General features: G+C 43.8%; 3 protein-coding genes across 6 annotated transcripts in view; all 3 read right to left on the bottom strand.

The window, feature by feature from the left end:
• Window positions 1–1,949, bottom strand: part of LOC103185427 (arginyl-tRNA--protein transferase 1) — a 97,125-nt gene extending 95,176 nt beyond the window's left edge. For all 4 annotated transcript variants that reach the window (XM_042336741.1, XM_007903904.2, XM_007903905.2 and 1 more), the window contains exon 1: window positions 1,820–1,949. In XM_042336741.1, coding sequence (XP_042192675.1) covers window positions 1,820–1,919 — 100 coding nt within the window. In that variant the 5' untranslated portion in view covers window positions 1,920–1,949. The remainder of the gene's footprint in view (window positions 1–1,819) is intronic.
• Window positions 1,950–5,343: 3,394 nt separating this feature from the next.
• Window positions 5,344–14,083, bottom strand: LOC103185428 (non-structural maintenance of chromosomes element 4 homolog A). The gene is made up of 11 exons (XM_007903907.2): window positions 13,462–14,083; window positions 12,657–12,737; window positions 10,308–10,438; window positions 9,276–9,418; window positions 9,072–9,171; window positions 8,333–8,423; window positions 7,877–7,971; window positions 7,234–7,282; window positions 6,964–7,049; window positions 5,990–6,068; window positions 5,344–5,651 (listed from the first exon to the last, which is right to left on the bottom strand). Exons 1-10 carry the CDS (start codon window positions 13,691–13,693, stop codon window positions 6,006–6,008), a joined length of 1,071 nt encoding a protein of 356 aa, XP_007902098.1. The 5' UTR covers window positions 13,694–14,083; the 3' UTR covers window positions 5,344–5,651; window positions 5,990–6,005.
• A 28-nt stretch (window positions 14,084–14,111) lies between these two features.
• Window positions 14,112–25,259, bottom strand: LOC103185457 (non-structural maintenance of chromosomes element 4 homolog A-like). Its single transcript, XM_007903970.2, has 11 exons — window positions 25,016–25,259; window positions 20,411–20,491; window positions 19,913–20,043; window positions 18,471–18,613; window positions 18,259–18,358; window positions 17,622–17,712; window positions 17,143–17,237; window positions 16,485–16,533; window positions 16,198–16,283; window positions 14,476–14,554; window positions 14,112–14,139 (listed from the first exon to the last, which is right to left on the bottom strand). Exons 1-10 carry the CDS (start codon window positions 25,257–25,259, stop codon window positions 14,492–14,494), a joined length of 1,083 nt encoding a protein of 360 aa, XP_007902161.2. The 3' UTR covers window positions 14,112–14,139; window positions 14,476–14,491.
• Between the last annotated feature and the right edge of the window lie 385 nt (window positions 25,260–25,644).

Here is a 25,644-nt window from a genome sequence, read left to right as displayed (position 1 = left end):
ATAATTATGTCTTGTGACATCATCTTTACTTTATGCCCACATCCCCCTCCCACCACATTCAACTTGTGATAGATGAACTTAATTCATAGATTTGTTTCAAATTTACAAGTTACAGAAAGTCTGATGGAACACACTGTACAAGTGGTTCATTCTAAAATGAAGACTTTCTGGGAATTTTCTGCCTTTTTAAAATGAGTGATCCATTTTATGGCACAATTAAACATGCAACCAGTTCAGGAAATTGCTCTGTGATTGCAAATAAGAGTTGCTGGTCCTGTAAGAATAACCCAGTATATTGCAGGACAGACACACCGTTCAGCTCCAGATCGAGAGCATTTGTTTTTACGTAGGGAGCCATTACCTTTCCCAACAGCAGAAAATAATTTCCAAACTGTAAACGAAGCAACTTAAAAGAAACAGTGTAACACCACATTATGGTAGAAGTTAGACTTCATCTTAATGTTTGAAGAGTTATCCAACAGATTTATATTTGAACATGTTTTTGCATCAACACCCAATGTACTAAGTGCATAATAAACACAATTAGTAACAACATCTTGTAAAATGTACTAAATATTTATTGTTTGGGACAATTTGTTATATAAACAAAGTACGAAATGGATATCTTGCGCACCTTCCACTCATAATAAACATCAACTGTTAGTTTCACTATCAGGTAAATGTCACTTACAGAAGAAATTCTGCACTCGAATTATATACAGAAAGAGTTTAAATCAGAACAAAGGTAGGTACAGGTGTAAAATATGAAAACAGGGCATCAATCCAAAATTATAATCTATATTACTCAAGATCAAGTCTTCAAGAAACAATATTGTAGGATTTGTCATCTCTGGGAACTGTATCAGCTCAGGATTGACACGCCACTCGTAATTTTAAATGAACACCCAGTCTCTTACAACAACAACAACAACATAATTGCTGCATTTGAAAGTTAGGGTACATTTTGCACTCTTTCTCTCTTCAACGGCGGCGGTACTTGTTGTAAACATGTTTCCTTAAGGAAATTAAACGATTTAAGAACAACCTGCAAGCAGGGTCCCCAGAGGTTAATGATGGCTTGTTACGCAATAACAACAATCCTTGCATTCGATGCAGCACCTGATCGTGTCTTCCAAGACGTCTCAAAGCGCTTCACGGAATATACTGTAAAGTGACTTGACTGGATGTTTTTGTGGGCCTTATATGGGAGGTCAATGGGGTGTTTTGAAGATAGGGAGAGGGCCTTTGTTCGGAACGAGAGTGTCATTCGTAGCCTGTGCGGTGCATGTGCGATGTATGAATCGTTAACGTGATTTGAGTAGGTTTTGCCTCTCCCTCCGTCCCCCCCCTCCCTCCCCCCCTCCCCCTACCCAGCGACCTCCCCTTTATTCGCCCACAAAACAGACGGTCAATTCACTTTACAGCGTATTCATTCCGTGAAGCGCTTTGAGAGACGTCTGGAAGACGCGACCGGGCGCGGTATCAAAGGCGAGGATTATTATTGCTGTGATATTACCTGCCCTCCCCCCTCCCTCCCTCCCTCCCTCCCCGCCCGCCCCCCTCGCTCGCGCTCTCTGCTCCTTCCCTCTCCCGGGGCAGAAGGTTGGCCGCAAACTCCTCACTGACCAAACACCCCCTTGAAGTCAGCATCAGCTCCTCCTTTGCGAGGAAGACTGACCCCCCCCCCAACCCTTAGCCATGTTTACTGCATGATGAGGATGATGGGAGAGAGAAACCCCCCCCACATCTCTCTGTATATAACCCCCGCCTCCGCAGCACTGACCCCCCCCCCCCCGCAAGCCCCCGATCACGGGCTCACCATTGGAGTGACTGCTGGCGCTCCCCTTGCAGTAACCGCACTTGTAGCCCTCGTCTTCGCTGAAATACTCCAGGATGGTGACACCGCCTTCGTCGGCCATCTTACCCCCAACCCCCCCCCCCGCCCCCACCCCCGCGCCCCCGCGGCGGCGGCCGTTCGTCAAGGTGATTCAAACCCGTTTGATAGCCCAAAGTCCAGCCCAAAGTAGCCCAATGTTACGCCGTCGCGCCCCTCCTCAGGGGACGCAGGCGATCGTACCGATCGAAACGCTGGTCAGCGAAGGTCTGCGCGAGGCACGTTTGGCGAGGTTTACATGCACTTTCGTGTCGCTTGAAAAAAAACTTTTAAAAATCAGGCGCCCCCGTCGCCGCCCAACGGATGTTCTGCCTCCCCCTCTCTCTCTCTCTCTCTCGCCAAGCACAACAACCCGCCCAATTTGGGCGTGAAGCCGCCCAGTAATCTGGGTAACCTCGCTGAGTGGCCAGAGCCGCGCGTGCGCGAGAGAGGAAGCGCTTGGGTGGTGGGGGGAGTCGCTCGCTCGAGCGCGCCTGCGCAGCAACCTCGCCACAGCGAGAATGCGCCTGCGCAAGAACCCCGCCGCGCGCGCGCACGGGGAGAACGAGCGAGTCAGCGAAAGTGCGCAAGCGCAACCAACTGTCACACTGATTTGCCCCCCCCCCACCCACCCACCCCCGCCCGCCGCCGCCGTGCGCGCGCCGTCCAGTCACGACTCCCCTCGCCGACCAATCGGGAGAGGAGAGGCGGCGCGAGGCGGCGGTTCGTTCGAGAGCGCCTGCGCAACAAGCTCGCCGCAGAGCGAGCGAGAAATAGTGCGTGCGCAGTCAACGGTTATCGTCCTGTCACTCTCCTCCCCCCCCACCCCCTCACCCCACCACCGCCGCCGCGCGCGGTTATGGCGGTTGTTGTACGTTTTAATTTAGCGACGGGTAAATAAACCGCGCTCCCCCCCTCCCTCGCAACCAACAGGACGCTTGTTTTAACTTGACTCGTTGACGGCGACCACCGGCCGAGGAGCCCTTCCCGCCGGCGGCTTCTCTGGAGCGGAATGGGCTCCGCTCCGTGACTTTTACCTGCGGAGACTTTGCCGTCGCCCGACCCGCAGTATCCGCAGCGGTAACCGGCCCTCAAGCCTTTATATTCCAGTACTGAGTACATTGGGGGCCGCCGAGTCCTGTCGCGCGCTTCCCGGGCGGGGCCCAAACGTGGGGCAAGTTTCCAATTACCAGACGCGCCTCTGTTTCCCGGCAGTGAAGTCGGCACAACAACAACAACGACGACGACGACGAAATCACATGTGTAAAGCGCCTTTCACGTCGGGAGGACGTCCCAAGCGCTGGACGGGCAGAGTTATGGAGCCGAGCTGGGGGTCGGGGAGGGGGGGGGGAGCTGGGAGGTCGAAGAGGAGGGTCTTAAAGGGGGCGAGGCGGAGGGACTGCGGGGTGGAGTTCCAGAGGGTGGGGGCAGAGTGGCAGAAGGCCCGCCCGCTGTTAGTGGGGCGCGGGGCGGGGGGGGGGGGGGGTGTGAAGCAGGCCGGAGCCCGCCGAGCGGAGGGAACGAGCAGGACGGTAGGGGGTTAGGAACCCAGTTGTTGGTGGATTGGGGGAAAATCGCTTTTCCGGGGGTAATAATCTCTTCCCAAAACGAATTGGTCACTTCAGTCCACGACTGTTTGTGGGACACTGTTGTGCGCAATTGGCTTCTGTGTTTCATGCACAAAATCTAGTCAATTCACTTTACAGTATATTCTGCGAAGCGCTTTGAGACACCTCGAAGACGTGAGAAGGCACTGTATCAAATGCAAGGATTATTATTGCTGTTTGCAATGCCAGTTGAGACTTATACCCCTCACATTATTCTTTTTGTGGCATTTTTCCTCTCAAGAGCCAACAACAAAATTACATTTGTATAGCGACTTTCACGTCGGGAGGACATCCCAACGCGCTGGACAGTCAGTGTTTCAGACCTGAGCTGGGGGTTGGGAGAGTAGGGGAAAAGGAGGGTGATCAAAGGCACAGTCAAAGAGAGAGGTCTTGAGATGGATCTTAAAGGAAGCAAGGGGGCGAGTCAGAGGGATTGTGGGATGGAGTTCGAGAGAGTGAGCCCACTGGCTGTGAGCTCTGTGCCAAATAGGTTCACATGCTGCTGTCGTATCCGTTTGAGAAACAGTAACATCAGCATGTGCACGTCCTGAGAACATACTAATTTGCTAGACAAAAGGCCAAGGTCTATCTAGCTCACCTTCCACCATCCTGGCAGTCACTTGACATGTCATGTTCCAAACTATATAAGAATATATGCTTGTGAAACACTTTCTATACTGGCACTTTTGTTGTCCCATTAGTCCAAGAAATAATGAATGAACTCTCATATCAACAGGGACTATTGTAAAGGAACCAAGAAGAGGTGTGGTACCTAATAAAGAATTGAGTATCTGGCAGCTTCATAGGAAAACAGGCTATTCACCCAAGCTTGTTCCAACACTTTGTCTTGACCCACATTTTGCCATACTCCTTAACGCTATTATCACCCAAATATATCTGTCTTAAACAATTCTAGCAGCCCTTCAACATTATCAGGTACTGGTTGAAAGAAATAAACAAGTCTTTGATATTTTTTAAGCATGCAAGACTATCATTTATAAAATTAAAAACCACAAGGTAGAACTTTTGTTTAGCAGTATATTCATGAAGATGATAAGCATTGTTTGAATTAATAATAATAAAGCATTTGTATACTGAAATACCAGTAGTTATAGAAACAGGAGTAGGCTATTCAGCCCCTAAGTGCCTGTTCCACCATTTTACAAGATCATGGCTGATCTGGACCTCAAGTGATTTACTGTTTCCCCCTATACCTTAATACCTTCACCAAACAAATGTTTCATAGAATTTCAATACAATTTCCGCCCTTTTTAGGGGTCTCTGACACATGCAGAAACCAATTACCATTCTTAAAAAAAGAGTATGCAAATCAAGCTGAAATTCCCATTCATCCCCTAACAGATGAAAAACCCAGATAGATTGTTGGATTGGAATGCACATTCTCTCCCTGGAGGAACGCATCCTGCTTACTTAATTCCAGAAAGTATTATGCGCAGGTTGGCAAGAGCCAAGGCTTGGGGACCAGAGTGTGCGTTGGGGTACCGTTGGGAGTCTAACCATCTTAAACCGCATAGCTTGCCATTGATATTGCTGTCTGGTAAACTTTCTCGCTGCTTGTCCGGCTATGACCACCCTACCCGTTAGGGCTTTCGCTTGCAAGGTTAATGGGAGCTGAGCCCCCAGTGACTGGTCTGCACTTCCAGATGCTGCCGATGAACCAGTCCAGCTGTGCTGTCATCAGGAACCGGACTGGAGGGCTGGCTTGATTCCGACATTCCATTGCCAGGCGTGTCACCTTGGAGCCAGTTCAGTCCCATAACCAATAATATTTACACAAACATTCAAATATAAAATTCAAATATTGACCTAATGAGAGCTTTCTAAACAAATCCAAAAAGCAGCTACAATCAACGACTTTTAATCTTTTATTTCTAAAAAATAGAAGGGAATATGTTTACATACTTCCAGGCAGAAAATTATCTATTCCTTTTAATCAATTTTCAAAAATAAGCCAAAACAGATAAACAAGAACAACAACTTGCATTTACATAGCACCCTCCACACAGGGTAGCATCCCAGAGCACTTAAAACATTAGAATTCATTACATTATTGTATGATGTTGGCTCATACACTTTACAAAAAGTTCCTTCAAGTCAAATTATTTCAGGAAAGCCATCGCATCTTCCAGTTTGAATTTCTTATAAGGCACCTGTAAAAGTAAGATATTGTTTAGTGCAATTTGGCAGTATTTTAAAAAAAAAGTTATGAACAATTGTTTAATAGCAGTCTTCTCTCTTATCGGAGTACAATGTTTTCACCTAATTGGTTTCTAAGCTGCAACTGAAGCTTTTTGGCCTATTCTGGCTCAGAGGCAAGAATGTTACCAACTAAGCCACACTGACACTAATTTTCTTCTTGTCATGTCCCCTAAAAAATTATGTAATTTCCATTGTGCCCCCAATGATAACTGCAAGAACCAAGTAATCTCAACCATACAGTATAGTTGTGCAATATATACATTTTTAAAAGTTGATAAAAGCTGCATACATATCAAGGTGGTTTGTTACTCCTTATGCTGTATTCCTGGTATCATGGCTTCTGTTATTTCAAATGTATCAATTATATCCTAGAAAATAAGACATTTTTGTGAGCAGTGTAAAAGATTTGACAAAAGCAGTTTAATTTCTGAATTAAAGCAAATTCTGATATAAATGTATTGTTGAATTTACAATTACATGTTTATAAGGTCAAATAAAGTCTTGTCAAGTTATAGAAACCATATCAGCATTTACAACACGAGTCATGTGGGCACAAAATAACCCCGGTACACTGTCACAAAGTTGGGATTCAATAGCTGACAAAGAATCCTGTTCCCACAGTTTCAGTTTTTCTCAGTCTCTGCCTGTGCCCGCCAAGCTTTACAGTACCAATTTCAAGTAGTTGATTATTGGCCTATCAAGTGTTCCTTCCGATTTCCCCAAAACCTTTTCATCTATCTGAAGAATTAACAACCACGATTCCCTCTAGTTTAAAGGAATTCATCTAGTTCATTTTTGAAATAATATAGTCCTTGCATTTAGCATAGCGCTTCATCATATCTGAAGGGCGTATCAAAACGCTTCACAGGATTTACGGTGAAATGGAGTTACTATTTTTAGGCAAACGCAGCAGCACAATGGCACATAATGACCCACAAATAGCCATGAAACGAGTAAAACATTTTTTTTGTGGAGAGGGGATTGTAGGACAGAACACTGAGAGAAACTCCTTTCTCTTTTTGAACAGCGCCATCAGATCTTTAACGTCCATCTGAAAAGGTAGACTTGACCTGGGTTAACATCTCATCCGAAGGATGTCACTTTTTAGACTTTGTGATTACAAGTCCTGACACGGGCTTCAATTAGAAGCTGAGTTTTTGTAAAAAACGATTGTAATCAATAAAAATGCTCTTGTTGTTGTTTCCAATGCAAGCTCTATTCCAATGTTCTCAAGCTTTATATACACAGGTTTGTGATACATACCCTCCACTCCTGTGGACTCAGGGAAATAACCATCTGTTGCCTTTGGTGCTGTGGTCCATCGTTGTCCATACTTTCACTTACAGGCTCTGTTTTTAAAGAAAAGTTACTAATTTCAATGTAATATTACTCTGAATTTTATTACAAAACAAATTTATAACACATTAAATATTTCCATTTGCATTAAAATATGGAGGAGGGAGAAACAGGTTGCATTACAAGGATAGCAAACTGATTTAACCCCAGGTGTCAGTGTATTTTTGCTTTACTTACCAATGATTGGGAGTTTGTCCTGGTCAAGTTTAAGTGCAGCAAAACCATCCTGAAACACAATGTTATCCTTTATGATTTTGATATCATTTTAAACAGCAAATCTTACTGTACCAAAAACAGTACTCCAATGACATTGTGTGGTATTGCCTATTTCTTAATATTTGGGGATTTTTTTTACTATTTCATTTAGGTGCACCAACAAAGTCACAATTTCATTTTGTGAGAATGCACATAAATTCATTGGGACATTCAGAACTAAATAAATTAAGTTCCAATGCATATCTGGGGTTACTTGATGGCAGCACAATGCTAAATACATTGGTGCTAGAAATGATCCAAATTTAAAAAAAAACAAATAGAAGTTTGTATTGGTTGTGCATACTACTGTTGAAGATTGCCCCTTCTCCAAATAGTTTAATAGCACGTTCCAGAAAGTGAACCCATCTGAAATCTTCTCCGTGTGGCAACATAATCCAATAAGTAAATCACTTAAATACACAATAATAGCAAAACACTGGAAATGCCTAGCGTTATGAGTGACAAACTCAGATAAGTTAACAATTCAATGTGGCCCTTCACTCTAACAAGCAAATGCTCTTCCAAGCATTATCTTTTTATTTCAAAGACTTTATTTAACACTTACCCTGACAATGAAGGATACGTGGAATATATTCTCCACAGTCCGTGGAAAGGAGTGTGGATCAATCACAAAATCAAAAAAATTGATGGGAGTTTCAGCTGTGGGAAATGGTTAAAAGTTTTAAGAAATGAAAAAAGTACTTTTGAAGAAACTTTTATCTGCCAAACAAAGTTCAAGGCAGTAAAAGGAAAAGCCTCAAAAATATAGATTCTGCACTTTGATCAGAAACTACACATTACATACATTTGATTAATTATGGAAACGGTTAGTTTACGCCCTCAATAAATGCTGAAAATGATAATTATAATGTAGTAAAATGATAACTATAATGTAGTTGCACTTCATATTCACAGCACCATTACATGGGAAATGTAAACATTTTTAATTTAAACAGAATTGATGTATAATTTCATCATTGGTATTATTGTACAAGCAAATTACACTTCATGTACAACTTACGCTCAGCTTTAAAGTACTGTTGCAAAAGCCCCAAGATCCTCTCCACTTCTTTTTCAGTGGCTTCTTGGTGACACTCATCCATTTTCTTCAGCTACAAAATAGCACAGAGAAAGCAACGTAAATGGAGGTTTTTCTTTTGAAAAGTTAACAGATTTTTTTATTTCGAGACGTATAAGGCGTTTGTGGCTCTTCTTAAAATCAATTTCATGACCCCCTCTCGATTGGTAATGGCTTTTTTGGGCTCGCTGGGAAGTGAAGGAAATTGGAAATATGAAATGTACCACTTCCTACTTTAGGCACTTCTACCTCAGTTAAACCTTAAATTAGATACAAAGTAAATCTCCTTTGCTCATTCCTATCAAATGTGCTTCAACCTCAATCTCAAGAGTGCACCCCTTCCCCCTCACTCATGCACACACACACTCCATACTCGCCTTCATTCAATCCTGGAAGCTAATCAACTTGGAAATTAAAAACTTACAATTACATAAACTTTGCATCAATCAGTTTGTTTTTCGAATGCCCCCATTAATTCATAAAAGTCAGCCATCAATTGCTAGGCAGCAGAAATCCTCAGCAAAGTAATTTTTCTGCATTGCCATCTCTCAGTCCCAATTTTGACAATTGTGTTTGGGATTCAAATTCAAGTGGTATGCAAAACTGAGTTGAACCCATACTTCAATTTAACATTTTTAAAAAATTATTTCCACTTCTCAGAGCTCTCTGAAGACCAACAAACCTGTGTGGGCATTATTCTGCGTTCTTCCTGATTTGGGACCCTTTTCTGCCTCTCAATTTTCTGTCGTGGAGCTGGAGGTTCAGCTTTGAAAGATCCCAGCCTGTAACATAAGAGTTGTGGTCAGCTTGGGGAGAGGGGGCAGAATAAAACAAATGACAACACAGAGTTCCATTTTTCAGAAGCTAAGCAGGAAGCTTCACTTACATGTAATGAAAGGTTGGAGCTCTTTTTAAATATTTTTCAGTTTCTTTTCCAAGTTTAGTCCAGGCATCTTTAGGAAGCCATCCAGCAGCCTCATCCTCATCACTCTCTCCAGCCTCCAAGCGGTTCAGACCCATGAATGTCAACTACATGAGAACAATTTAAACTATTGATAGAAAGCTAGTAATATATACTGAAACACACATTGCACCAAGATAATAAGTTTGGATGCCAAATTTCTAGCAAAATCCAAGAAGGTAAAAAATGCCATCAATTTTTTTTCTGAACTAATATTCCTAGGTTATGTAGAAATATACTAAACTGGAAAATAAAATGCTTTAAAAAATCCTATTCTCTCTCTTATAATTCTCGTTTTGAATTCCCTTCCTACAATTACATTTTTTTCCCCAAAGAGCCTCTCGAACTTCTGATGAGAGTTTCCCTCGACAGCCTCTTTGGGTCGTCTATTTTATAGATTTTTAAAATAATTTTCAAAATAAATTTTGAACTGTTGTTGACCTGCTTCTGAGATCAAGGCTCAATTCCCATCATTCTAGGTTGCATACTGTACAGTAAAAGGGAAAATTATAGTGCACAGTAATGCAATGATTTTTTCCCTTCTGGTGAAACCTTCCATGGCTGAATGAATAAAATCATTAATTGGCAATATAATCACTTATGAAGGGCTTAGAGCAATTTTTAAAATCAAGCGCCACTCGTAAGTTCTCAGAATCTTCACCATTGATTAAAAAAATTAACCATTGATTCAAATTTATGTAGTGCCTGCCTTTCATGTTGGGAGAACGTTAAAAAGCATTTTGTACAATTGACAGGAAAATACACAAATTTCAGTAAAAGAGTCCTAAGAAGTGGCCACAACCAGACGTGCTCCTCGCAGGATTCAGTGTTAATAACTTACAGATTTCTATTCGACAAAATGAAACAAGCTATGATCAGATCTGACCAAATTGCATTTACATAGCGTCAGGAGGCGCTGGTATATTTTGTACACTTCCGCATATACTGATATCTTACCAGCTGTTCTGTAAAAACTGATGGATCAAACACCATCATGTCTGTGTGTAGCTGATTAGCCTTTTCTTGTCCAAGATTTGTGGCAAGGACTAGAAACTGGGCATCCAGCGCCGCTTCTCGCGTCTGTCGGACTGAAAGGCACACAATGAGGAAAGGGATACAAAGCACTTTTGTAGATGACTTTAATCAATTTTAATACTGACAGGGGTTCCCCATTTGGTCTAATTGCAAACCTGAACGATCTTACTAAAAATTAAAGGGTCTAAACAGATTAGGAATAAAGATAAATTGCCACAATACTAGCCAAACATGTTTATATATTTAGGTCCCTGCATGTTTAGTCAATTTGTACAGACCTGAAGTCAAATGCAGTACAAAGGAAAAGTCAGGCTCTGGCAGCATCAACCTTCATAGAATCCTACAGCACAAAAAGAGGCCATTCGGCCCATCGAGTCTGTCCCGGCTCTTTGAAAAGAGCAATGCAATGTCAATCCCACTCCCCAACCCTTTCCCCATAACCCTGCAAACCCGTCCTCTTCAAATACCCGTCCACCGCATTTTTAAAAGTAGTTATCAAATCGGCCTCGACCGCCCTTTCAGGCAATGCGTTCCAGATTCGAACAACTCGCTGCATGAAAAAATTTCTTCTTACTTCTCCTCTCTTCTTTTAGATACTATTTTGAATCTGTGACCTCGAGTCACCGACACACCCACCAGTGGAAACAGTTTTTCCCTTTCTAACCTATCAAATCCCCTCATGATTTTGAAGACCTCTATCAGGTCTCCTCGTAACCTTCTCTGCTCTGTTGAGAATAATCCTCACCTCTCTATAGTGTGGTGCCCAGAACTGGGCGCAGTATTCTAACTGAGGCCTAACCAGTGTTTTATATCGGTTAATCATAACCTCCTGACTCTTGTACTCTATGGCCCTATTTATAAAGCCTAGTATCCCATTTGTCCTTTTGCCAGCTTTATCTCCCTGTCCTGCCGTCTTACCTGAACCCTCGGGTCTCTCTGTTCTTTCACCCCCCTTAAGATTGTATTACCAGCCTGTATTGCCTCCCCTCATTTTTCTACCAAAATGCATTACCTCACATTTCTCCACATTGAAATTCATCTGCCATGTGTCGCCCATTTTACCATTCTGTCTATGTCTGGAGTCCTGTAGCTCAGTGGTTAGAACACTCGCTTTGCGAGCGAGAGACCTGGGTTCGATTCCAGGCAGAGGGCGAAACCTTGGACAAGTTTCCTTACTCCACACAGAGCCTAATAATAATCCCTCCAAAACCAAAAACAATAATAAATTGGTCATTTTCAATCCACGACTGTTTGTGGGACATTGCTGTGCGCAATTGGCTGCCGCGTTCGCCCACAAATATACAGTCAATTCACTTTACAGTGTGTTCTGTGAAGCGCTTTGGGACGTCCTCCCGACGTGAAAAGCGCTATATCAAATGCAAGGATTATTATTATTATGTCTTCCTGCAGTTGGCTGCTATCCTTCTCACTGTTTACTGTTCTACCTAGTGGCACACTACAACTCACCAAGTCAGTCAGGAACCTCGGTGTCTTGTTCGACCCTCAACTGTCTTTTCTCCCCCACATTCAAGCCATGACCCGCTCTGCCTTCCCTCAACTCCGTAACATCTCCCGACTCCACCACTACCTCACCCCTCAGGCCGCTGAAACTCTTGTTCATGCCTTCATCACCTCAAGGCTCAACTATGCAAACTTCCTGCTTGTCGGCCTTCCCAACTCCTCCCTCCACAGCTGCAGGTAATCCAGAACTCTGCAGCCCGTGTCCTCTCCCGCATCAAACTCCGTGACGCCATCTCCCCCATTCTCACCCGACTCCATTGGCTCCCAATCCTTCAGAGGATCCAGTTCAAGATCCTGGTCCTCACATACAAAGCCCTCCATGGCCTCTCCCCACCCAACCTCTGAGACCTCCTAACCCCCTACCAACCCGCCCGTTCCCTTCGCTCAGCCGGCTCTGGCCTGCTCCACGTCCCCCGCCCCACCATTGGCGGGAAAGCCTTCAGCCATTCTGCTCCCAACCTCTGGAATTCCACCTCGCCCCCTCCTTAGCCTCCTTCAAGTCCTGCCTCAAGACCCTGCTCTTCGACCATCGGCCACCCCGCTTCCCCTCCCAACCCCAGCTCGGGTCTGAAATGCTGTACTCTGTCCAGCGCCTTGGGACGTCATCCCGACGTGAAAGGCGCTATACAAATGTAATCTCGTGGTTATTGTTGTATTAGCCAATTTATTTAGATTCAAATATTTTAACTCTGTAGATAGTTTGGGATTTGAACTTTTTTCAAAAACAGAAAATAGTACAGAGACACTTACCATTGGAGAACAGTTTATTCGCTTCCTCCAGCGCTTCTGTCAATTTGTTACTACTAGGTCTGATCATGTCCTCACGATTCTCTAAAAGAATTGATAAAGACATTCAAAAAGTGTTTTGAGTTTAAATGTCAGCAATCAGTCAGCAATCCTCTTCCTTGGAATCATTCTGAGATCATACAAAAGCAGAATAAACAAGAAGGGCAATAGTCCTGAGGTATAATTGCTGTGCGCGATTGGCTGCCGCATTTCACTCACAAAATACACAGTCAATCCACTTTACAATATATTCTGTGAAGCTCTTTGAGATTCGGCAAACATTGTGCAGGTTCATTCTGTGGGGAATTGCGAGGGTTGGTTAGTGCTATTGAGGTCCATTTTACTGTCCACCTCAAATGTTTTCACTTTATTGATAACTAAACACGTGGAAATAACATATTTTGTTGTTGAAGAACATTTTGATTCATTTCTTCTTCAACACAGAAGCAAAGCCGACACACACGCGATCTCCGGAGGGACCTCCCGAGTGAAGCCCATTTCCCACTTGAGCCGCACTACGCATGCGCGTCCGAAGCCGCTCCGCCCACAATGACGTCGGACAAACAGCTGACTGAGGCAACCGTTGCCTCTACTCGGTCCGCCTCTCGCTTTGCGGACCGTTAGGGGTCGTTACTCCCAGGTCCACTTCACCGGCCCCCGTGAGGCGGTGCCTGAAGGCGGCTCCAGCCGCCCCGCTCACCGCTGGGCTATGAGAGGCCACTGTGGGAATGGGAGGAGGAGGGGGGAGAGAGGAGAGAGACGCACTCACGCTGCACGGTGTTGATGAGCTCACGGTACTGGAGCCTGAGGACCCGCCGGCCGCTCGGGTCGTCATCGCGGGCGCCGTACATAATGGCGTCGCTTCCCTCCTCGTCCTCGGTGCACTCGGAGACGATGGAATTTGTGCGGCCGCGGGCGGCCACGCTGTTGGAGGTGCAGGAGGAGGTGGGCGGCGATGGCGGTTGTTGCAAGGATCGCCCGCGGGATCGGCTCTCTGACATCTTGCTCGCGCCTCTGTGATGACGTCCCACTTAAGAGGGACGCGCCTTCGTGATGACGCCGCACAATTAAAGGGGCCGCGTGATGACGCCGCACTCTTAAAGGGGCCGCGCGTACGCTGTTTATATCCCCTTCAGTCCCTAAACCAATACTTGGGCAAACCTTCAAATATGACAGGTTCAAATGTTGACCTAATGAGAGCTTTCTAAACAAAAAAGCAGCTGCAATCATCAACAACTTTTAACCCTTTGTTTCTAAAGAATAGAAGAGAATGTGTTTAAATACTTCCAGGCAGAAAAGTATCTATTCCATTTATTCAGTTTTCAAAAATAAGCCAAAACAACAACAACTTGCATTTATACAGCGCCCTTCGCCCGGCTAGTGTCCTGGATTGCTTAAAACATTAGAAAGCCATCACGTCTTCCGGTTTAAATTTCTTATAAGGCACCTGTCAAAGTAATAGTAGATATTGTTTAGTGTAATTTGGTAATATTTAAAACATTTTTTATGAACAATTGTTTAAAGCAGTCTTCTCTCTTATGGAGTACAATGCCTTCACCTAATCAGTTTCCATGCTCCAACTTAAGCATTTTGCCCTATTCTGGCTCAGAGGTAAGAATGCTATCAACTGAGCCACACTGACACTAATTTTCTTGTCATGTCTCCTAAATTTTATATGATTTCCATTGTGCCCCCAATGATAACTGCAAGAACCAAGTAATCTCAACCATACAGTATAGTTGTGCAATATATACATTTTTACAAGTTGATAAAAGCTGCATACATATCAAGGTGGTTTGTTACTCCTTATGCTGTATTCCTGGTATCATGGCTTCTGTTATTTCAAATGTATCAATTATATCCTAGAAAATAAGACATGCATGTGAGCAGTGGAGAAGATTGACAAAAATGTCTTTGGAAAATCTGAATTAAATGCATTATTGAATTTATAATTACATAAGGTCAAATAAACAGCTAATCCTAAAGTCTGTCAAGTTACACAAACCATATCAGCATTTGGAACTCAAGTCATGTGAGCACAAGATCACCCTGGTATACTGTCACAAAGTTGGGATTCAATGGCTGACAAAGAATCCTCTTCCCACAGTTTATATTAGTTTTTTCCAGTCTCTTCCTACACCCTCCAAGCTTTACACAAACAATTTCATGCAGTTGATTATTGGCCTATCAAATCATCCCCTCCAATTTCCCCAAATCCTTTTATCTATCTGAAAAATCTAACAACCGTGATCCCTTTTAGTTGACAGGAATTCATCTAAACTTTTTTTTGAAATAATATTTAGTATAGCACCTAATAATAATAATAATAATAATCCTTGCATTTGATATAGCGCTTTTCACGTCGGGAGGACGTCCCAAAGCGCTTCACAGAATATACTGTAAGTGAATTGACTGTATATTTGTGGGCGAACGCGGCAGCCAATTGCGCACAGCAGTGTCCCACACAGTCATGGATTGAAAATGACCAATTTTTATTATTGTTTTTTTGGGAGGGATTATTATTAGGCTCTGTGTGGAGTAAGGAAACTTGCCCAAGGTTTCGCCCTGACCTGCCTGGAATTGAACTCAGGTCTCTCGCTTGCAAAGCGAGTGCTCTAACCACTGAGCTACAAGACTAATAATGTCTAAAGGATGTCTCAAAGCGCTTCATAGGAATTACTGTGAAATGGAGTCACTGTATTTGTAGGCAAATGCAGCAGCACGATTGCGCAATGTCCCACAAACAACCATGAAACAAGTGACAAATTTTTTATTTGAGTGGGGATTGTTGGCCAGCGCACCAGAAGCTCGCTTCTTTTCAAACAGTGTATTGGGATCTTTAACATCCACCTGAAAAGGCAGACAGTTTAACGTCTCATCCGAAGGACAACACCTCTGACAATGTAACAAAGTCAACTTAGACTATGTGATTCCCAGTCCTGAAATAGAGCATTAACTGGAAGCTGCATTTTATTCTAAAACAAATCTGAATTCATCAAAATTAAACTGAGGCAGAATGGTTTAAAACAAGATTTACACATGATTTTTCTAATTAATAACAGTGCTTCCATATCATCCAGAACTCTGCAGCCCATGTTCTCTCCCGCACCAGGCTCCGGGACTCTGTCACCCCCAACCTCACCCGACTCCATTGACTACTCATCACAATTCAGGATCCTGATCCTCAACTTCAAAGCTCTCCATGGCTTTGCTCCCCACTACATCCATCCTGCAGTCCCACCACCTTGCCCCCTCCCTTGCCTCCTTCAAGGCCCATCTCAAGACCTTCCTCTTCGTCCGTGCCTTCAATCACCCATATTCCCCATCTGCGCTCCAACCCCCCCCGATCCCTAGCTCGGATCCGAAACACTGATTGTCCAGCGCCTTGGGACATCCTCCCGATGTGAAAAGCGCTATACAAATGTAATTTTGTTGTTGTTGCTTTCTAATGTAATTTCTATTCCAATGTTCTCAAGCTTTATATACACAGGTTTGCGATACATACCCTCCACTCCTGTGGACTCAGGGAAATAACCATCTGTTGCCTTTGCTGCTGTGGTCCGTCGTTGTCCATACTTTCACTTACAGGCTCTAATGTTTTTAAAACAGTTACTAATTTCAATGTAATATTACTCTGGATTTTATTACAAAACAAATTTATAACACATTAAATATTTCCATTTGCATTAATATATGGAGGAGGGAGAAACAGGTTGCATTACAAGGATAGCAAATTAGTTTAACCCCAGGTGTCAGTGTATTTTTGCTTTCTGGTTCACTTGCTTTCCTTACCAATGATTGGGAGTTTGTCCTGGTCAAGTTTAAGTGCAGCAAAACCATCCTGAAACACATTGTTATCCTTTATGATTTTGATATCATTTTAAACAGCAAATCTTACTGTACCAAAAAAGTACCCCAATGACATTGTGTGGTATTGCCTATTTCTTAATATTTGGGGATTTTACTTTTTTTAAAAAAACATTTCATTTAGGTGCACCAACAAAGTCACAATTTCATTTTGTGAGAATGCACATAAATTCATTGGGATATTAAGCACTAAATAAATTAAGTTCCAATGCATATCTGGGGTTACTTGATGGCAGCACAATGCTAAATACATTAGTGCTAGAAATGATCCAAGTTTTTTTTAATAAAAAAATAGAAGTTTGTATTGGTTGTGCATACTACTGTTGAAGATTGCCCCTTCTCCAAATAGTTTAATAGCACGTTCCAGAAAGTGAACCCATCTGAAATCTTCTCCGTGTGGCAACATAATCCAATAAGTAAATCACTTAAATATACAATAATAGCAAAACACTGGAAATGCCTAGCGTTATGAGTGACAAACTCAGATAAGTTAACAATTCAATGTGGCCCTTCACTCTAACAAGCAAATGCTCTTCCAAGCATTATCTCTCTTTTTACTTCAAAGGCTTTATTTAACACTTACCCTGACAATGAAGGATACGTGGAATATGTTCTCCACAGACCGTGGAAAGGATTGTGGATCAATCACAAAATCAAAAAAATTGATGGGAGTTTCAGCTGTGGGAAATGGTTAAAGTTTTAAGGAATTAAAGTAAGCACTTTTGAAGTAGCTATTATCTGGGCAAACAAAGAATTTTAGCTCAAATCCTGAGTTCAAGGCAGTAAAAGGAAAAGCCTAAAAAATATAGCTTCTGCACTTTGATCAGAAACATACATATTACATACATTCTGATTATATATTATGGAAACGGTTAGTTTACTCCCTCAATAAACGCTGAAAATAATAATCATTGATCACCCTATATACATTATGTAGTTGCACTTCATATTCACAGCACCATTACATGGGAAATGTAAACATTTTTCATTTAAACAGAATTGATGTATAATTTCATCATTGGTATTATTGTACAAGCAAATTACACTTCATGTACAACTTACGTTCAGCTCTGAAGTACTGTTGCAAAAGCCCCAAGATCCTCTCCACTTCTTTTTCAGTGGCTTCTTGGTGACACTCATCCATTTTCTTTAGCTACAAAATAGCACAGAGAAAGCAACGTAAATGGAGGTTTCTCTTTTGAAAAGTTAACAGATTTTTTATTTCTAGAAGTATATGGTGTTTGTGGCTCTTCTTAAAATCAAGTTCTTGACCCACTATCAATTGGTAATTTTTTCTCCGCAAATGGCTTTTTGGGGCTCGCTGGGAAGTGAAGGAAATTGAAAATTACCACTTCCTACTTTAGGCAACTTCTACTTCAGTTAAGCCTTAAATTAGATACAAAGTAAATCTCCTTTGCTCATTCTTACAATTACATAATTACAATTAAAAATGTACAATTGCATAATAAACTTTCAATCAATCGGTTTGTTTTTCGAATGCCCCAATTAATTCATACGTCAGCCACCAATTGCTCGGCAGCAGAAATCCTCAGCCAATTAAATTTTCTGAATAGCCATCTCTCGGTCACGATTTTGACAAGTCTGTTAGGTTTCAAATTCAATTGATATGCAAAACTGAGTTGAACCCAGATTTCCTAATCTTTCCACCTTTCGCAGAGCTGCCTGAAGACCAACAAACCTGTGTGGGCATTATTCTGCGTTCCTCCTGATTTGGGACCCTTTTCTGCCTCACAATTTTCTGTCGTGGAGCTGGAGGTTCAGCTTTGAAAGATCCCAGCCTGTAACATAAATTAGAGTTGTGGTCAGCTTGGGGAGTGGGGGGGGGCAGAATAAAACAAATGACAACACAGAGTTCAATAATTCAGAAGCTAAGCAGGAAGCTTCACTTACATGTAATGAAAGGTTGGAGCTCTTTTAAAATATTTTTCAGTTTCTTTTCCAAGTTTAGTCCAGGCATCTTTAGGAAGCCATCCAGCAGCCTCATCCTCATCACTCTCTCCAGCCTCCAAGCGGTTCAGACCCATGAATGTCAACTATATAAGAATTCAAACCATTGATAGAAAGCTAGTAATATATACATATAATATATATATACACACATACGCAGCACCAAGATAAGTTTGCACGCCAAATTTCTATCAAAAGCCAAGGTAAAACATTTCACCATCAAAATATTTCTAAACCAATACTCCTAGGTTATGTAGAAATGTACTAAACTGAAAGTAAAATGCTTAAAAAATCCTATTCTCTCTTTCCTATAATTCTAGCTTTTAATTCCCTTTCTACAATTGAATTTCTTCCTCAAAGAGCTAATTCCCCCTTGAAGTTCTGACAGAATTTGCCTCTACAGCCTCTTTGGGTTGTCTATTTTATATATTTACCACTCCTCCATGTACAAAAATAAATTTTGAACTGTCTGTTGACCTGCTTCTGCGCTCAAGGCTCAATTCCCATCATTCTAGGTTGCATAAAAAAATAAATTGCAGTAAAAAATAAATTATGGTGCAGATTAATCCAATGTGTTTTTCCCTTCAGGTGAAACCTTCCATGATTAAATGAATATCGATTTCAAGTTCCTCGTATACGTTTTCAAATCCCTTCATGCCCTGGCACCTCCCTATTTCTCCGACCAGCTTAACCCCCAACCTGCTGCCTCCGCTCGACTGGCATGTCTCTCGTGCCCTTTGTTCCACCATTGGTGGCCATGCTTTCAGCCACTACCCCCCGAAACTCTGGAACGCTCTTCCTATATCCCTCCGCCTTGCCCCTTCCTTCCCCATCTTCAGGTTGTGCCTGAAGATCTTCCTATTCGATCTTGCCTATGGTCACTTCCCCCTCCTCCCCGGCTTGGTGTCATGCTCCGCCACTGTCAAGCGCTCTGGGATGCTACCCCACACAAGGGGCGTTATATAAATCCAAGTTGTTATTGAATAAAAACAATCACAATCACTGGCAGCATAATTACTTGTGAGAGACATTTTTACATTAAGACACTATACAACTTCTGTTTCTTAACTATTGATTAAAATAAATTGACCATTGATCCAGCACTTTTAATTTATGAGGCGCCTTTCATTTTGGGAGGATATCTAAAAGCACTTTGTACAACCGACTGGGATACACAAAAATTTCAGCAAAAGAACTCAATATAAGCACAACCAGATGTGCTTCACTCACAATTACAGATCTCTATTTGACGAAATGAAACAACTAGTTTGGGGCTACTATTAGATCTGAACAACAACAGATGGCATTTATACAGCAGCTTTTACATCAGGAGGACAGTTGAAGTTCAATATATTTGTGCGCTTCCACATGTACTGGCATCTTACCAGCTGTTCTGCAAAGACTGATGGATCAAACACTATCATGTCTGTGTGTAGCTGATTAGCCTTTTCTAGTCCTAGGTTTGTGGCAAGGACAAGAAACTGGGCATCCAGCACTGCTTCTCGTGTCTGTCGGACTGAAAGGGACACAATGAGAAAAGGGGTACAAAGCACTTTTAGATGGTTTTAATCAATTTTAAGACTTCTTCTGACAGGGTTTCCCCATGTGGTCTAATTCTTACTAAACTGAACGATTTCACTAAGAATTAAAGAGTCTAAACAGATTGGGAATCAAGTTAAATGGCCACTATACTGGTGAAATGTGTGTATATGTTTAGTTCCCTGTAATGTTTAGTCAAATTGTACAGACCTGAAGCCAAAGGCAGTACAAAGGATAGAAGTACAGTATTAGCCAATTTATTTAGTTTAAATATTTTAACTCTGTAGATAGTTTGGGATTTCAACTTTTTTATTTAAAACAGAAAGTAGTACAGAGATGCTTACCATTGGAGAACAGTTTATCTCCTTCCTTCAGTGCTTCTGTTAATTTGTTATTACTAGGTCTGATCATGTCCTCACGATTCTCTAAACGAATTGATAAAGACATTCAAAAAGTATTCTGAGTTTAAATGTCAGCAATCAGTACATAACCTTTCCTTGGAATTATTCCATGATCATACAAAAGCAGAACAGACAAGAAGGGCAATACAGTTCTGAGATATAATTGCTGTGCTTAATTTGCTGCCGCATTTCACTCACAAAATACAGTCAATCCAATTTACAATATATTCTGTGAAGCGCTTTGAGCTGTCTCGAATATGTGATAAGCTGGGCGAATAGAAAAAGTATGGTAATATTTGCCAAAAATTTCAGGGAAATTTGTCCAACTTTTGCAGAAAATTGCGGGGAGTTGATTGGTGCTATTGAGTTACATTTTACTGCCAACCTGTATTTTTCACTTTATTAATAAAAACTAAACACAAGAAAGTTTGTAATATTAATATCACATATTAAATTGTTGTAAAACAGTCTTACTGATTTCTTTTTCAATCAAAACTAAGTGGCCCATGGGTGGGGGATCCATGAAAAAACACTCAGGACAAGTGTCCTGACTGCAGGGCTATGTAAGCTCGCTACCTCCTGCCTCTCAGACCCAGAACTACACACAGACAGAGACAGAGACCCAGAGATAGAGGCCCACACACTCACAGACACATTCTCAGAGACGCACACACAATCACACACAAAGAGACATAAACGCACACAGACAGAGAGAGACACGCACACATACGCATTCACACAGAGACACTCAAGACGCCCAGGTTCCTGAATGGCTTGATGAAGCGAAGGTGCATCTCCATACCTCAGGCACTGGCAGCATCAGCATCCACGGTTGCACACTCCACCTCAACTGTCCTTTCTCCCCCATATCCGTGCCATGACCCACTCTGCCTTCCCCCACCTCCGCAACATTACCCAACTTAACCACTGCCTCACCACTCAGCCCGCCGAAACTCGTATACGTATTTGTCACCTCAAGGCTCGACTACAGAAACTCCTTCAGCCACCCCAACTCTTCCCTCCACAAGCTGCAGATCATTCAGAACTCTGCAGCTTGTGTCCTCTCCTGCACCAGGCTCCGTGACGCCCACCCTCACCCAACTCCACTGGCTCTCCATCCCTCAGAGGATAGAATTCAAAATCCTTGTCCTCACTTTCAAGGCCCTCCACGGCTTTGCCCCCTCCTACAGCTCTGATCTGATAAACCCCTATCAACCTGTCTGCTCCCTCCGTTGAGCAGGCCCTGGCCTGCTCCATGTCTCCCACCCGATGCACTCTACCATCAGCAGCCAGGCATTCAGCCTCTCTGTTCCCACCCTTTGAAATGCCATCCGTTCACTTTGCTCCCACCCTTGCCTCCTTCAAGTCACGACTTAAGACCCTCCTTTTCAACTGTGTCTTCAGCTGCCCGCCTACCTCTCAGCCTCGTGCATCGCAACCCTCTCCCCCCACGCTCAGATCCTGATCTCCGATTGTTCAGCACCTTGGGACATCCTCCCGACGTGAAAGGCATTTTACAAATGTAATTTTATTGATGTTGCATCTGTGGATGTTTATGCTACCCATGCCTGAGGTACAGAGGCGCTGGTGCAAACCAATCAGAAGAGCCTCGAACTTGCTGACATTCAGTATAGAAAGTTGGCTCTCATCCAGGGCATGATGTCAGACAGATATCTGACAGGATGTCAATTGTCATGGAATCGAGGGTGGAAGCAGAGAGAGAGAGTTGGGTGTCATCCGCGTACAGTTGACCCCATCTCTGTGGATGATGTCACCAAGGGGGAGAATGTAGAGATTGAATCATAAAATTATACAACACAGAAGGCCATTCGGCCCATCTGTCTGTGCCAGCTCTTTGAAAAGAGCTACCCAAATCAATCCCATTCCCCCACTCTCTCCCCAGTACTTGGTTACCCTGGCTCCTCAGTTGTTGTCTTGTCAGGAAGGATTCTGCTCCAAGCTGGATGACTGGACTATTGGCCCCCTTCTTCACCCCCCACACACACACACACACTGAGGCTGTTGTCAGACGCTCGCTGTGAAACTCTCTCTCTGACACTCTCGATGGAATGCACTGTGATTAAATGGCTGTCTCACTGCCTGAGTTACTCGACAAGTCGATATTATTCTTTCTGAAATCATCAATTAGATACTGGCACACACAGATTCTGTCTATGTCGCATTCATGGGTGAAGTAAATTGCTTCAATGTACAGTATTTAACAGAAAACTTGCTGCGAGCAAGTGGTTAGTGGGGGCTTGTATGGAGTATAAACACTGAAGTGGACTGGTATCACTCTCTAATTCTACTTATCACTCTAACTCCCTAACTCTGCTTGGCATCCTGTAGCTCAGTGGTTAGAGCGCTCACTTTGCAAGCGAGACACCTGGGTTTAATTCCAGGCAGGGCGAAACCTTGGGCAAGTTTCCTTGCTCCATACGCCTAATAATAATTCCTCCAAAAAACAAAAACAATAATAAATTGGTCATTTTCAATCCACGACTGTTTGTGGGACACCGCTGTGTGCAATTGGCTGCCGCGTTTCACCCACAGATATACAGTCAATTCTGTGAAGCGCTTTGAGACATCTAGAAGACGTGAAAAGCGCTATATCAAAAACAAGGATTATTATTATAGCGCTGCAAACTTGTCCTCCCCAAATAATTATCTAGTTCTATCTTAAAAGTTGTTACCAAATCGGCTTCCATTACCCTTTTAGGCAATGCATTCCAGTTCTGAACAACTTGCGGTGTGAAAACATTTCTCCTCACCTCCCCTCTATTTCTTTTTACAACTATTTTAAATCGGTGCCCTCGGGTTACTGACCCACCCGACAGTGGAAATAGTTTCTCCTTGTTCATCCTATCAAATCCCCTCAGAATTTTGAAAACTTCTATTAAGTTTTCTCTTAACCTCCTCTGCTCCAAGGAGAATAATCCAAGCTTCTCTGCCTCTCCTGATAACTGAAATCCCTCATTCCTGGTACCATCCTGGTAAATCTCCTTTGAACTCTCTCCAATCCTTGACATTCTTCCTAAAGTGTGGCGCCCAGAACTGAACACAGTCTCTCGCTGAGGCCTAACCAGTTTTTTTTAATAAAGGTTCATCATAACTTCCTGACTTTTGTATTCTATGCCTCTATTTATAAAGCCTGGTATGCTTTTTTAACAGCTTTATCTACCTGTCCGGCCACCTTCAAAGATTTACCTATATGAACCCCCAGGTCTCTCTGTTCCTTTACCCCTGTTAAGATTGTACCATCAGCTTATATCGCCTCTCCTCATTCTTCCTTCCAAAATCCATCACTTCACATTTCTCCACATTAAACTTTATCTGCCACATGTCTGCCCATGTTACCAGTTTGTCTATGTCCATTTGCAATCTGCTACTATCCTCCTCACTGTTTACTAATTTTCCTAGCTTGGCATCATCTGCAAACTTGGAACTTGTACTCCCTGTATCCAAGTCCAGGTCATTTATATAGATCAAAAACAGAAGTGGTCCCAATGCTGACCCTTAGGGGACAACACTGGACACTTCCCTCCAGAAAAACAACCGTTCACCATCACTCTCTGCTTTCTGTCTACCAGCCAGTTCTGTATCCATTCTGCCACATAGAACACCGCACAAGACTGTGGGGGGCTGGAAGAGAAACTGCTAATGGAGACAAATTGGAGACGGTGTGAGAGACAAGTCCTGAACCATTCAAGGACAGAACCTTGATGGTTGAGGTGAGAGGAGAGTCGGTGGAGGAGGATGGAGTGGGCACTGTATCGAGAGAAACACTCACACACTCACTCACACACAAGAGACACACACACACAGAGACACACACACAGAGACACACACACACACAGACACGCACACACAGACACACACACACACACACAGAGACACACACACAGAGACACACACACAGACACAGAGACACACACACAGACAGACACGCACACACACACACACAGAGACACACACACAGAGACACACACACAGACACAGAGACACACACACAGACACACACACAGAGACACACAGACACAGACACACACACACAGACACACACACACAGAGACACACACACAGAGACACACACACAGAGACACACACACAGAGACACAGACACACACACACAGACACACACACACAGAGACACACACACAGACACAGAGACACACACACAGAGACACACACACAGAGACACACAGACACAGACACACACACACAGAGACACACACACAGACACAGAGACACACACACACAGAGACACACACACACACAGAGACCATCTCACCAGAGTGGGGCCTCTGAGTGGATCGAAGCCCATTTCCCACTTGCGCCGCACCACGCATGCGCGTCGGGAGCCGCCCCGCCCACAGTGACGTCGCGCCCGCCGTCGGGGGGCCGAGGGCGCGGGGACGGGGGACGGGACGACGACATTGAACATGGCGGCCGCACTTCACTGTGAGCCCAGGCGATAAGGCGTTAGGTTCAACGCCAGGATTATTATTATTATTATTATTACGATGAGGAGATATTGCCGTCACTCACGCTGTACGGTGCTGATGAGCTCGCGGTACTGGTGCCTGAGGAGCCTCCGGCCGCTCGGGTCGTCGTCGTCGTCGTCGCCGCCGCACATTATGGCGTCGCTTCCCTCCTCGTCCTCGGTGTTGGTGCACTCGGAGACGACGGAGTGGGTGCGGCCGCAGGCGGCCACGCTGTTGGAGTCGCGGGAGGAGGCGACGGGCGACGGCGGGTGAGGCGAACGCCACCCGAGGGGACCGCTCTCCGACATCGCACTCCGCTCCCTCCCTCCCGCCTCGGCCACTGACAGACAGACAGACAGACAGGCGGGAGCCGCCCACCGCGCCTGCGCTGTTCGTGTCCCGCCCACCGCGCCTGCGCTGTTCGTGTCCCTCCCTCCTCCACCCCCCCCTCCCCGACCACCGCCCTCTTAAAGGGGCCGCGTCCGTGCTGTTGACGTCCCCCTCCCTTAAAGGGGCCGCGCCCTCCACCCGACATCATAGTGTAAGACTTTCCAATTCCATTTGGCCCTCCCCTGTGCCCTGCTGGATTTCGCTTCAGTTCGCTGGGGGGGGGTTGGGTGGGTGGGCCTGACGCGTGCGGGAAGCCCGTCACCATGCTTGGTACCCAGACCAAACTGAGATTTCTTTCCATGC

Source organism: Callorhinchus milii, unplaced genomic scaffold (genome assembly GCF_018977255.1).
Source record: "Callorhinchus milii isolate IMCB2004 unplaced genomic scaffold, IMCB_Cmil_1.0 Scaffold7, whole genome shotgun sequence".
Lineage (NCBI taxonomy): Eukaryota > Metazoa > Chordata > Chondrichthyes > Chimaeriformes > Callorhinchidae > Callorhinchus > Callorhinchus milii.
The sequence above is the reverse complement of the archived record's forward strand: the minus strand, read 5'-3'. Positions and strand labels throughout refer to the sequence as shown.

Coding starts and splice junctions, on each gene's coding strand:
- LOC103185428 (XM_007903907.2), bottom strand. CDS start 13,693: ATGTCAGAGAGCCGATCCCGCGGGCGATCCTTGCAACAACCGCCATCG. Junction 10,439..12,656: donor GAATAAACTGTTCTCCAATG/GTAAGTGTCTCT, acceptor TGTGCCTTTCAG/TCCGACAGACGCGAGAAGCG. Junction 9,419..10,307: donor CAGTTTTTACAGAACAGCTG/GTAAGATATCAG, acceptor GTTCTCATGTAG/TTGACATTCATGGGTCTGAA.
- LOC103185457 (XM_007903970.2), bottom strand. CDS start 25,259: ATGTCGGAGAGCGGTCCCCTCGGGTGGCGTTCGCCTCACCCGCCGTCG. Junction 20,492..25,015: donor GCTCATCAGCACCGTACAGC/GTGAGTGACGGC, acceptor CAATTCGTTTAG/AGAATCGTGAGGACATGATC. Junction 18,359..18,470: donor GCTCCAACCTTTCATTACAT/GTAAGTGAAGCT, acceptor TTTATGTTACAG/GCTGGGATCTTTCAAAGCTG.